The sequence below is a fragment of the Pleurodeles waltl genome, chromosome 11, assembly GCF_031143425.1.
Source record: "Pleurodeles waltl isolate 20211129_DDA chromosome 11, aPleWal1.hap1.20221129, whole genome shotgun sequence".
In the NCBI taxonomy this organism is placed as follows: Eukaryota; Metazoa; Chordata; class Amphibia; order Caudata; family Salamandridae; genus Pleurodeles; species Pleurodeles waltl.
Window position 1 is genome coordinate 585,161,125 of NC_090450.1, and position 14,007 is coordinate 585,175,131.

The window sequence follows — 14,007 nt, forward strand, 5'->3', positions numbered from 1 at the left end:
CTAGGAGCATAGGCAGGCTTTGGTAGGAGCTGTGGGTGGATGAGAGGGTGTTGAATAAGAAGTCATCCTCGACTGGTTCTGAGTGGAGGTTTACGTTGTGGAACTCTGCCGCTCTAGCCACCACTTGTGAATAAGCTGTGCTGTCTTCTGGTGGTGAGGGCTTTGTGGGATACGCCTCTGGACTGTTGTCCGACACTGGGGCGTCGTATAAGTCCCAAGCGTCTTGGTCCTGGTCACCTTGGCTCACGGTGGTGTGAGCCGGGGAATGTGATGGAGTTTGTGCTGGCGAAATGTTAGTTACAGGTGGAGGAGAGGGTGGCGGAGTAACCTTTTTCACCATTTTTGTTTGTGGTGCTTGGTCTGTCTGAAACTCCAGTCTCCTTTTTCTCCTAATAGGGGGAAGGGTGCTTATTTTCCCTGTTCCTTCCTGTATGAAAATAAGTTTCTGCATATGGTCCACTTCGGTGGATTGCAACTCTTCCTCAAATCTATGCTTTCGCATCTGAGAGGACAAGGACTGCTCCTCTGAATAGGAACCGGTAACTGGGTCGGTTGCGGGTCGTTTCGGCACCGAAACCCTGTCTGTATGCTTTTTCGGCTCCGAGGTGATCTTCTTCTTTTTTTGAGTCGAAACCTCTCGGCGTCGATCTTCCTCGGTGCCGCTGTCTCGGCGTCGAGCCGTTTCGGCACCGCTATCTCGGCGTCGATCCTTTTCAGCAGCACTTTCTCGGTCCCGAGAAGGCTGCGTGCCGGTGTCTCGACCGGAGTCGGACGATCTCGGCACTGTGTCGGCCTTTTTCGGTGCCGATGGTCGGTCACCGAATTTATGGGTCGAGCCATGGCCTGGTGGCAGTGGCGTCCCCTGGGCCTTGTCACTTTTCTTTTGTTTCTTCGACGTCTTACTCACAGTTCTTGGATCGTCGAATTCCTCGGAGTTCGATTCGTGGATCGAGAAGGTTTCTTCTTCCTCTTGTTCCTCGAACTCTCGGTGCGCTGTCGGCGTGGACGCCATCTGAAGGCTTCTGGCTCGACGGTCACGAAGTGTCTTTCGGGACCGGAACGCACGACAGGCCTCGCAGGTCTCTTCACTGTGCTCAGGCGACAGGCACAGGTTACAGACCAAATGTTGGTCTGTATACGGGTATTTGTTGTGGCATTTGGGACAGAAACGGAACGGGGTCCGTTCCATCAGCGTTGTTGTACACGCGGTCGGGCCGACCAGGCCCCGACGGGGGATCGAAAGCTACCCCGAAGGGCCCCGGAGCTCTTCAATCTTCGATGCGGTGTCGATTCAATCTAAGCCGATCCCGAACGCAACAATACCGACGTAATCTTCCGATAGATAGCTAACTTTCCGTTCCGAAACTCGGAGCGACAGGAACACGTCCGAACCCGATGGCGGAAAGAAAACAATCGAAGATGGAGTCGACGCCCATGCGCAATGGAGACGAAGAGGAGGAGTCACTCGGTCCCGTGACTCGAAAGACTTCTTCGAAGAAAAACAACTTGTAACACTCCGACCCAACACCAGATGGCGGGCTATGCACAACATGTGTATCTCCAGCGACAGATGCCATCGAACATTTTATTCTTAATGTGTTATTATCCTAGCCTCAGAACATGTATCTAGGTATGAAAGAACTCTCAGGTAAGATGGCGATGTTGTGTATAATATCTTGAAGGAGGGTATCTGATGGTAGGGAATCCAAGGGTTGTGTTAATGCACCTTATACAGTTTTCCACTCTAACACAGTAGTTCTAAAAACTCAACCAAAATTTCTTCCCAAGGTTATTTCGCTCTTTCATTTTAATCAGACAAAATCTCTGCAAACTTTCTTTCAGAATCCTTCAAAACCGGCTAAGAGAACTCTTCATTCTCTGGATATTAGAAAGGTTTGGAAATTTTAGATGGGTAAGATGCACGACATGCGCAGATCAGACCAACTTTTTATCAATTTAGCCACTGACAAACAATATAGTTCCCACTAGAGAGTATTCTGCATTCTTTTATGTTACCAAAAAGACTGTGTTGGCTCCACCTAAGGCACATTCTACGAGAAGTAAAGCAGCTACAGCTGCTCTGATGAAAAATGTCCCTATTGCGGCACCTGTAAAGCAGCCACATGGAGATCTGCTCACGCATTCACCAAACATTACTGTTTGGACTTGGATGCTAGAGCAGATGCTCAAGCGGATCAGGCCTCCCTCCGAAACAAATCTGCCTAAGTCAGTCTTCTCTCTTCTGTTCTTTCCACCATGATTATAAGGGAGGAGCTTGCTATTCTATTAAAAAGCTTATGACTATCAATGGCGATCCCCTGCGAGAGAATGAACAGTTTATTACCTATAACTCTGTTTCTCTCGTAGGGGAATCTCCATTTAAGTCATAAGCAACTCCATCCCCGGTGGACAGAGCAAAGGAAAGAATTGGACTTACCTATCACTGACACTTACCATCAAAAGGAACTGAAGGACCTGCCACCTGCTGAGCATGATGGGATACTGGTGGTCTATGTAGCCTTAAAGGCACAGTCACTGTTTTACACTCACATAATAGCAGCCTTAGGGGCTACAGTGTCCTTTTATTCTTCATCTCTTACTTTTTCAGAAAAGGGTTTGTGAAGGAGATTTGAGCTGTTTTGCAAAACATTTACCCGATATAGGTGTTTTGACTCTTTTCTAAGGACAATCTGAAGAATTGCATCACTGTAGCCTTTTGACTAAGCTTCATATTATGTTCTTTAACTGTTTTCACAGACCTTCCTGAAATAAGGCAAACGTCTATACTTTAGAAGACAATATATAAAGAAGTGTTCCGGGATACCCTTGCATGGGGGGGACCTATTCAAATGCTTTTGACTATCACTGGAGATACCCTAAGAGACAATTAACTTTTACATTTGCATAATCCTCACCTCCAGTCCTGACACAGAATGAAAACATTCATAGCTATCGTAAAGGAAAATTTCCGTTTTATTAAGGACACAGAGGCTAGGATTATCCCACCTTTAAAAACAGGGGTTTTACCCTCCCAGGAGTGCAGTCTAAGAAGAAAACTGTCCATTTAAATAGTAAATGGACAAATAGTAGGTACTGGTTTTATCTTTGTTCTGCTAATCTGTTGATGCTGACATGAAGCTATCCTATGATACATACAACTGCTGTAAAGAGTACTTACTGATTTATTTCATTCATTAGTGGCTGGCTGCAATCGTATCTGCATTTCCTTACTCTTAAATGATTATGCCAAGTTATTCCATATATCTTTTATTCTACAGGAAATTATCAGAAAATGGACGGATGAGCAGCTTCTGTATCACAGTGGCTGTTGTACAAAGAAAGTGGAGGAATATTCCAGACCTTTTTCTATTCTACTGGATTGTTTTTACTGAGTGGCTTTTTCTCCTGGTTCTTTTTCGCTATGTTTGATTAATAATTTATTGTTACACCCATGAAGCTGCTGGAGGAACTTCAGAGGCGAGACTGCAAGACCGAGCTGCCCGAGATGCAAATGCCTGTACTGACATTGCCCCTGTGTCAAAAAATCTGCTTGAGGGGCAGCCTCTTTTGAGGTTTGAGGGACATCTCCTGGGGATGGAGTACTAAGGTTGCTTGGCCCAGGTTGGTGCCACTAGAATGAGGGTTAGTGGCGTTTGCCTGAATTTCCTCACCACAAAGAGAAACAGCGCCAAAGAGCCTTGACAAATTCATCCACTGTGTGTTGCCCATGGATGTGCATACCAGGTGGCAAACCTTGAGCGTATTGCGTTTTCTGAGGTGGTATATGTGAGGTGCCTGAAAGGCTGGAAATAGGTGTGAAGGGCCTAGCACTGCAGTTTAATTTGTGGACTTGTTGATCCATCTTGAAGAGGAGATGCACAAATGTGTTGTTTGTCCCCAGGAGATCCTTCACCAAGAGGTGAATGGTTTGCCCGATAACAAATTCCCTGCCTTAGGTGAGAGAGCTGAGGGAATGTGTGCTGCCATGCTTCTGAATTTAGTTCATGGCTGTCATGTTATCTGTCCTGCTAAGGATTAACTTGCCTCAAATGACCTTTAGGAAGGCTTTCAGGGCTAAGTGGATGGCAAGCAAATTCAAGTAATTGATATGATGGGCCTGCTGATGAGAAGGCGACGTTCCCTGGACTGTTATGTCATTGAGATGCACTCCCCATTCAGTAAGAGAGGCAGCTGCGTTAATTGTCATCTGCGGTCTGCAAAATGCCTCCCTTGCAACAAGTTGATGTTCCGCCGCTGTGGAGTAGGTGCGTTTTGGCCTGTACTAACACCAAATCTTCACAGTGACCCTCCACGTGAAACTACTGATCTGCAAGGCACTTTTGGATGAGACGTATACGCACCCTTGCGTGAAGACTGACAGCCATGTGGGAGGCCATCATTCCTAAGAGGCATATGAGGGGTTAATGAATGGGCTGAAAAAGAGGAAGCAGGTGCTTGAAGGCTAAGACACTTTGTTGGTTTGGATAGGCTTTGCCTCTGACCACATTTCAGACTGTCCATCCAAAGGGGTATATTTCAGGTGGATGCATGTGGGACCTGGTAGTGTTTATGGTAAAACCCAAATAGTGAAGCAGAGACGCTGTTTTTGAGGGTGCCAGACACAGCAGCTTAATCTTTATTAGCTGTTCTTAATCAACCAATCATCTACGCAGGGCAAAATGTGAAAACCCTCCCTTCACAGATGAGCGTTGCCCAGTGCTAGGTACTTCATAAATACCTATGAAGCAGAGGTGACTCTAGAGGGAAGTACTTTGTTGCGAATTAACAACTCTACTTGTTCAAACCAAAGGTACCTCTGGTGAGCAGGACGGATGTGGAAGTGGAAATAGGTGTCTTTTAGACTGAGTGCTGATATAAAGTCTCCCTGTTGAAGAAGGAGGATGATGTCCTGGAGGATTGTCGTGCAGAAACGTTCTGACAGGATGTACTGATTGAGGGGTCTGAGTTCAAGGATAGGTTTAAAGGAGCCATTCTTCTTGGGGATTGAAAAGCAGAGTGTAGGCACTACTCCTGCGTTGACCTGGGGCACCCTTTCTATGTCTACTTTTTGTGGGAGGCCATGCAGTTTCTCTCAAAGATAGGAAAGTGTCCTGGGCTGATTGTGTGACCCTGGGGTAGCATGTTTTTGTGCTAGGACACATGTCCCTTGCTAGTGAGGAAATAGGAGTATCCTCGACCCACCATGGGATGTGTGACTGAGAGGTGGAGAGGTGGCTGGACACGTCACTGCTTGGAATTGCGGCTCACTTGCTGGAGACACATTTACAGCTACCCCTATTATTCTGTTTGTAGGAGAGGTTTAAGAGATACTGCTGGACTTCGGGCTTCAACCCAGACAGACGGAGGCAGGTATGGCGCACCCAAGAAGGATGTCAATAGTAAGGTTCATGGAGGATATGTCTGTGGCATCAAAGTGCAGTGAATGCTGGTACTGAAGATGATCTAGCCCTCAGACACTATCTCGTTTCCTTGCTTCCTGTACTGCTCTGGGAAATTTTTAAGGAGCTCCTCCATCTCTTTGTCTTGTGCTTGTCATAACATGACAGGAAAACCACTGAAAAAGCTGTACACCAGTGGGTTGCCATTCCTACAGCCACCCTCTTATGCAGAGCCTTCTTCTTGCTCTCCTTACCTAAAGGAGGAGCAATGCCGGTGGACTGGGTAGGGGCATGTTTTGGGGCAGTGTGTACCACCGCCCCAAAACATGTAACTGCCAGAACTTGTCACTTAATATTCATCAAGTAGCTGAAAGAGGGCTTAAATGTCTTCTCAACTCTTGAGATGACTTCTCCAGCCTTCATCACCTCCACAAAATTGTCAGAGGGTGGATTTAAACACGTCCTTGAGGATAGGGAGAAAATGGACTGTGCTCAGTTTTGGATAGCATCTCTACCAGGATACCCTCCTTCTTCAAGTGACAAGAACTCCAAACTTGAGGAAGGCTCCAGCCCTCTAAATAACCACATGATATGCTTTGAAGTTATTGAGGGTGAGGCAGCTGGGTGGGAATAAGACATCAGAAGCGGTATCTGATTCCCCTCCCTTTTAGTGAGTCACTACCAGAACCACTGTTGTGGAATCATTACAAACATCACAATAATCTTAAATAGACAGTCAAGAGGTAGAAAAGGAACATGCTGGCCCTATTTCTGCTTCAAACTAGATTATGACAGATATGCTTAACTTGGAGTTGAGTCACTGAGGATGAAGGCCTGTAACGGAGTGCTTTAGCACTGTAGACAATAAGAGCCCCCTTTAGTGAGGCGGAGCTGTTTTTGAGCCCCATAGTAGTCAAAGAAGAGAAGCTATTCCTTAACAACAAACAAGAACCACATTAGAAAGAAGCAATGGTATGCATGATGCAAACCTTGATTTGTATTGCTTAACTCTCTTTTCCCGTCCTAGGATATCATTTCGAGCTGTGGCAATCACTCCAGAAGATGCAAGGAAAGGACACTTGCCGTCTAGCTTGTAACATTGAGGATGCTGTCCTAGGTCTAAAGGCCTTGCATGAGTTATCCACAACTGTGGTTCTGGCTCATTGTGTGGGTTTCGGATGCAAGCAAAATCTGGTCAAGTCCTCCTTTAGAAGTCAGGTTAAAAACTTCATTCTCAAGGGATCTAGGCTTCAAATTCCAATAATGTCTGCAACAAGACTTTCAACGTTCTCATGGCACACTGAAAATACATCTAAAATCTCCATCTGGTGTAGTCATGTCCGCAAAGTGTGACTACACTTCAAAACTATATGAGAATCAGCATTTCAGAGGACAACCCTTTTCAGAGTCGCTATTTTGTGTAGTCACCAAATGAAGTAATACAATAGCTACTGGGCCACTGCATTGTCGGTTCCTCTTGAGTAATTCCTAATGTTTTTAAGAAGCAGGGTAGGCCTTTGTAGTAGTCATTCTTTGTAGAAAAGACAGCACTTACAGCAGACGATTTGACAGCAGTCGGGCTGCTATGGTATGCAGGGAAGGCTAAGAAGTAAATTGTCAGCAGCTTTTGAGTTGGCTGATAAAGGGTGTGGTGTACAATTGCCCACATAAGCAAATATGCATCACTGATATTACTGAGTTTCTTCCTCACCATCAGTAGCTCTTCAGTTTGGACAGCATGTGTAGTGTTCAACTACACTATGCCTGAGTGTAAACAGGACAGTATTGGGATGTACTGTGGCTGGAGATTATCTTTGTGAGTTTGTAGATGTGCTGGGCTGAAAAATGTGCGTTCTGAAATGTCATCACTGCCAAGTATGAAGACAACCTTAATAAGCATGAATTTTTCTTAGCTACATGAAACAGTGTAAGGGAGGAATGGATGTAGGTGGATGGGGAATGCTGTAAGAATCTAAGATAGAACTAAATTCAACACGTGAATTCAGAGATAAATATTCGTGTACGACCGACTGGTAACAATGGATACGATTGATTGCTTGCTTACCGTGAATATTCCTGTGGGTACGGTGAAGAGTACCATGTCTGAATTTCATACTTTCCAAACTCGATGAGGGCCGGACATCGGAGCTGTGGATCTAGTGGCCCTGTCACTCCCACTTTCTGTGAACATATAAAACAATTTTAGAAGCATTACAAATCTCAGAAAGAAACAAAGGAAACAGGAGTAAGAGAGATATCAGGAAGAAGAGATTTTAGGAAAAAGAGGAAATGAAGGTGAGATGACGAAACCAGGAAAGAATAGTCGAGACAGAACACAGAACAAAGATGTGAGGAGGTAAAGGACAAACATTATTAAAAAGTGACATCTGAAGGATCAAAAAACAGAGTCCAATAATGAATGAGAGCAACATGTGAATGGAAGACTATTCAAATAAAAGAGAAGGGAATCTTTAAAAGGTTAGATATAGCTTGAAGTTTGGGGGTTGGGATCTGAATATCAAATTTTACTCAAACAAAAAAAACGTAGCTGTCCAGAAAAATCCATCACCTCAATCGCACAAAAGTTGATGGGAGAACTGTTTGCATAAACTGTAACCACTGGCAACTGTTTGGGGTAGCATTTTAACCCATGGTTATTGCACACACTGCACCACTCTAGACAAAGATCGACCTTATGTAAATCAGTACTCACCCCGCACCTCATGGAAAACAGCCCTTGTTCACTTAGGGCATAAAATCAATCTCACAAAAAGTGATACCAGACACGGGTCTCTTGCTCACTATGCCATGGGTTCCAAGGTACACCTGGCTGATACGTCCTAACTAGGCCAAAAATGGTCTGAGGTTGCTTGTGTTGCCTTCTGCAAGGGGATTTGTCTGACAGTTTGAGATTCAGTGTTGCCATGAGGAGCAGGATCAGTACTGATTTCCCTGAGGCAAACTGTAGTCCAGAGTGGCACAGAGGGTGAAAACGATGGGTTGGAATATTACCCTCAAGCGACTGCCAGAGGTTAGACTTTTTGCAAGAATTCATCCCATCACTATTTCTGTGAGTAAATAAACAGCGTTTACAGATCAGCTTAAAAAAACAGAAACAATAATGTCACATTTACACACCATTAACATAACAGGAAGGTCAAGTAGGTCTATGAAAGGAAAGGTACAAAACAACAGCTATATGAAAGTCAGGTCTTCCCATTTCGGTGCGACTCTTCTGAAAGATGTACAGGCTGGTCATAATCTTTACAGCAGTGTACTTCCTTCTAACATGGTGGGAGGTGTGCAGTTGAGACAGCAGCAAACAGACTCACAGTCTGACTACTACTGGTTCTGGTTTTGACAGTACACTGATATAATATGTGAAAATAGGGACCAAACTGCATATCAATGCTTTTCATGTCTCATGTAGAGATACAGTAATAAGGAATATAATTGCTGCAGCTTCTGTCTGGTTGAACATGCTCTTGAAGTAAATTGTAGGGTTTCATTAGCTGGTATGCTGAAGGCTGTATAGAATTTATTATATTTATTTGGAAAAACTACTCTTTGCAAATAATTCCCATGGGCTTGGTGGTCAGAAGGAACAAAGACTTGATTTGTATTGCTAAGCCATCTTTTCCCATCCAAATAATAATGACAGAAACGTGTTTTAAGTAACGTATCAAATAAAACATCTGTCACTACTAGTGGCTGTTTATGATAGTTGCCACTATTGTAAGATTTAATGGTACTCCATTTAACTACCTCAGAAGGATGCAGGACTGAGAAGGCATTGCTGGTATTTCAACTCATGTCCTGGCTAACTCAAAGCAGCTGCGTTTCAAGGACTTTAGTATTTACTTCAAATTAATGCAGGTACATCTCAGTTGGTGCCTGGGTGTTTGGAATACATTATTGCAACTCAACAACTGAACAAAAATGTGTTTTAAAAGCAATAAAAACAGCTTTTCACAAGAATTTGAAGTGAGTTCTAGAAGCCTCCCTGCCTACAGTATTACTACTGTACAGTATGGGCCTGTATTTCACTGAGTTGTCTAAGGGAAGTGAGTGCAAACACAACTGTGCTGAAAGTCAGTTCTTTAATTGGAAATGTAGGCATCAGCTTAAAAGTGGGGACATCTTACTCAGGACTATGATTCAATCTATACAATAGAGGTAGTTCGCTTATTTGTGGAAACAATGCCTTAATGCTTTCAAGGAAGACCTTAATCACTAATATCCTCAATAACAAAATATGTTCTCCACTAAAACTGTCACAGCAGCTTAATGTACCTTCATTATATGTATGCCTAACCCATGTCTCCTAAATGTAGCTGCCATCGCAATATGCTGTGTGCCTTTGTTTGTAGTATTAGAGTTGCAAATACACCCAACTAACATTTGTAGCTCTGCTATGTAGCACAACTGTGCTGTTGGACATTGGCTTTTTTTATGACATCCAAATATCTGTTTAGTTCATTTGAGTCATTCACTGCTTGAACAAGGGCACAAGAGGTGTTGGTGGAAAATTATATACCAGTATTTGGGTTGTTGCAACTAAGTCTATACAGGGTGCTCCCTACATTGTGAAAATGTTGAAAATATGTAGTTTTAGTTTCAACACATAAATTGCAGGCAAGTAGCTGTGTCTTGCACATGATGCCTTCAGCTGGCACAATATACATGTTCACATGCAACACCCAATGTCAAATGTATTTTGTGTTATTATCGACAGCTAACAACAGTGAGTACGAGTCCCTCCTTGTTTCACTGATAGATTGCTACTGGGTTGCCTATCCTCCACCGTAAACAGCTGTAATCAAGTAAAAGGCAGGCTCGAGTTCAGTGAAATCCATTTTGCTTCATAGTCATGTTGTTTATGTGAACTTAACATCTTCGTTGTTTGTGAGCCATTTAGACGTATGGTTACCACAGAAATAACGCTCTATGGTTGTTATGCTTCCTGCACTGCAGAACTTTAAACTTCATGACAACCACTCTGTTACAATTCCCCCACTTCATTGAAGTAGTTATAGATACATTTCTGAAGGGACTGTATAGATAGTCTGAACAATAGTATTTCCTGTAAGCACGATGCTACAGTTTTCAACAACTTCATACAACATTCACTTTCAGAAACATTAACATCTGCTGAAGGTAAACTTTCTTAAGAAAGCAGTAAGCCTTTGCAACCCTGGAAAACAAAGTCTGATTTGCATTTACATTGCCTACTAAGAATTCTTTAAGCGGACTATGAAATGTTCTTGATGGAAGGTTGGATTATCTTGTTTGCGCTTTCAGTCAATGTAGAAAAGACTGCACCATCCACTTGTCCAGATAAGGGTTAAACATGAATTAACTTTCAAAGTAAATGACCATCTACAACAGGTAGATATTAGGACAGATGAAGGAGCAGATGTCATTTTGTATGGAAGTAACTTAAGCAGCTAATGTGTCCACTTATTTCCACATTTTTTGTGGTTGTTCTGAATGGGTATATGAAAGAAATGCCCTTTTGGGCGGCAGTTCCTGACAAGTCCGTTTCCTGCAGAAACTAGAAGGCATCCTGCAATGAAGCCCATTATAAATTCTACTGTCTTTACTTATCTGTTTAGTTGGTACATGTCCAGTATGGACCTAAGAGTTCCATCCTTTCTACATATCATAAGTTATGCTGAGTTCATAATTTACCAACTTTCCTTGAATAGTAGCTCCTTCATCCCACCTATTCCTGCCAGAGCTAGTAAATATTTGTTTTTTATGAGTTTTATCACTGGGGATGATTTCTGTAAAGTGACATAAACTTTATACAAATGCATGATGGCCTGTAGCACCCATGTTTCTGGTGTTAAATAGTTTCAATGTTGTGGGAAGGACCTTAACCGTCACCAGGGTACTGAGTAGGGTTGGGCAATATACTATTTCATGCTGCCAGTTTGGAGATCACCAGTCATTTCAACCTCTTCTGTCATCTGGGTGTGTAGATAAGTAAATATCATAAACTACGGCATATAATAAACCATTTTATTATTCTCAGTCTGCCCTACTAAAAAGCGACAGATTGTGAAAATCAGGCTGTTCCAGGCATTCCATAGAAAGATCTAGCAGAGAACACATACCCAATTCATCTATCATTGTTGATTTTGTCCTCCTAGCTACACAGCAAGGATGTATCCCAACTCTAAATTTTAATACTGCATACCTGAGTTTGGGTTTTGGGTAAGGCATCAATATATGGAAAACAATCATCATTAGAACCATGCACACTACCCTTGGCTGAAGGGTCTACCTTAGGGGTGACATACAAGGTCAGAGTGTAGTGACCATAACATAAGGCAAACTTTATATCCGGAGTGAACGGTGCATGCAGTATTTCACACAGGCTGCAATGGCAGGCCTGTAGTCACAGTTTGCATAGGCCCCCATGGGTGGCACAATACATGCTGCAGCCCATGGGGGACCGCTGGTGTACTAATGCCCTGGGTACCTGAGCATCATATACCACAGGCTTACATGAGTGTACTAGTATGCCAATTGTGGGGAGTAAAAGTTACCATACAACTAAATTTAATGGGGAGAACATTGACACTAGGGTCCTGGTTAGCAGGCTCTCAGTGTACTACAGTCTAAATATATTGACATCAGGCAAAAAGTGGGGGCAACTATGCAGAAAGATGCTACTTTCCTACAATAACGTTACTTGCTTTAAACTTTAACCAGACTTATGTTTCTCTCTATTGCTAGCTAAGGCCTACCTTTCTCTATCCCTCTAACATAGATGAGGATGGCGTTGCAGAAATATTTAGGCCCAGGGAGGGGGGTGGGGGGGGGGGGGGGAATAATCGTACTTCTGGAAAAGAAAGGACTTCCCATAGTCTCAACATCCTGCTCTCTCTTTAGGGAAAGATCCAACAAACGAATTACTGATTGCGTTCCTCCCACTCATACCCATTTCTTCAGTAAACATCTTTGACAACAATAAGTTTTGGCCATGGGCACTTGTCTTCCTTTTAAAATACTTTCCTACAAAGTCCTTTATGGATTGCCATAAAGGACTAAGAAAATAATAATAATAATAATAATAATAATAAGGAATAGGGGGGTTGGAGGTCTTATACTGTGAAGATCGAGCTTAGTTGAAGGTGAGACAGTGGCCAGTTCAAATGGCTAGCAATGCTGCAAGGGAGTTTAGCAGAGGACAATTTAATGCTTTGGTTGTATTGGGCTCAGGTGTGGGGGCGAAGCAAGGCAGATTTAGTGTTAAGCTGCAAGATAGATGAGGGTGTGGCAGCATGCCAGTATATGACTTAAATTGAAGCCCATGGAGGAAATGTGACCAAGGAAAGGCAATTCAAACTTAATAGGATGCTCAATTTCTATGGATGCTAAGGATGTGGTAGTTCGAAGTTCATAGTAGTCAGACATATATGAGCTTTTTGTAGTGTGGGGAAGGATGTGATAAGCTGCGGTTTACAATTATTTGTTTGCATATGGGGTTATAACACCAGAGGAGTAAGAAGGAGAGTAAACTGGTCTAAATTAGCTCAAACATTGGTGAATTCCTGTCATAAGGCTGAGTTTGCCAGTAAGTGTATCCAACGTTATAATGCGATGGCCATGGAAGGAAGGGAGTGCTATAAGGGACGATTTCTGCAAGGAACAACTTCAACCTTGAATGCAAGTTTGTAATCATTCTCTTTTCTAGTCTAAGAAGTAATAAATTAGCCTCAGAAAGATTTAACTGCACAAAAGTGACAAAAAGTTTGCCATACGAAAGGCTATCACAAACCTTTTTTATAAATATATGCAAAATTAACATTGTTTATCAAGAATCTCAGTGCAGATGGTGGGCAAAAGGTGCACAGATAAAAAGGAGAAAAGTATCTGTGGTGTATCTCACAAAGCATATAAAATGAGGAGGAAACATCCATAATCGAGTCCAAAAACAAGACTCAACTGCAGGACTTGTCATTGGCATTTCGACTCTTTCATAGCTCAAAGAGTCATCATCAGGACAAAGGCATTTGATTCTGAGCACAAGATTAAGTGGCTGGGTGGTTCAAAAGAATCAGGTGAGGTTATCTACTGGACAGCCACTTTTATACATATATTTTCAAATGGAACAGCAATAAGACAGCCAAGGAATGAGTCAGGACTGGGATTAGGCCAAAGTGAATAGGGATATAATTCAGAGACTAATCAGGCAACGAGCCAAGGGATGAGTCAGGCGGTGGATTGGGTGGAGATGAACAGTTATACAATTCTGAGCCTCTAAGTCCAGAGAACTTACAAAACTGCAGTATCCCCAGAGTGTGTGTCACCTTGATTGCCAAAGAATGACTGGCCACGAAAGGCAAAGCCAGTGCTTTCCTGTACACCTCCAGGAAAAATTAAGTGCTTTTTAATCATTTTTTAAAAATTATGTAATGGTGCTTAAGGTAACTGATGAAAACCCAGATTAGATGCCTACATCAATAAAAGCAGCTGAGGCATTTGCTCTTTCCCACACAAGAAAGCAATTATATAACTGCAATTATGGTCTTGTAGCATTAAATTCTTCTATATTCAAATGCTTTAAACAATTCCACCAACTGGTTGTTGAGTATTG

General features: G+C 42.8%; 1 protein-coding gene across 1 annotated transcript in view; it reads right to left on the minus strand.

The window, feature by feature from the left end:
- The window catches only part of KAT6A (lysine acetyltransferase 6A), a 1,196,154-nt gene that overhangs the window by 650,621 nt on the left and 531,526 nt on the right, over window positions 1-14,007 (minus strand). Inside the window, exon 9 of the mRNA XM_069214088.1 lies at window positions 7,465-7,580. Within this exon, the coding sequence (XP_069070189.1) occupies window positions 7,465-7,580 (116 nt within the window). The remainder of the gene's footprint in view (window positions 1-7,464; window positions 7,581-14,007) is intronic.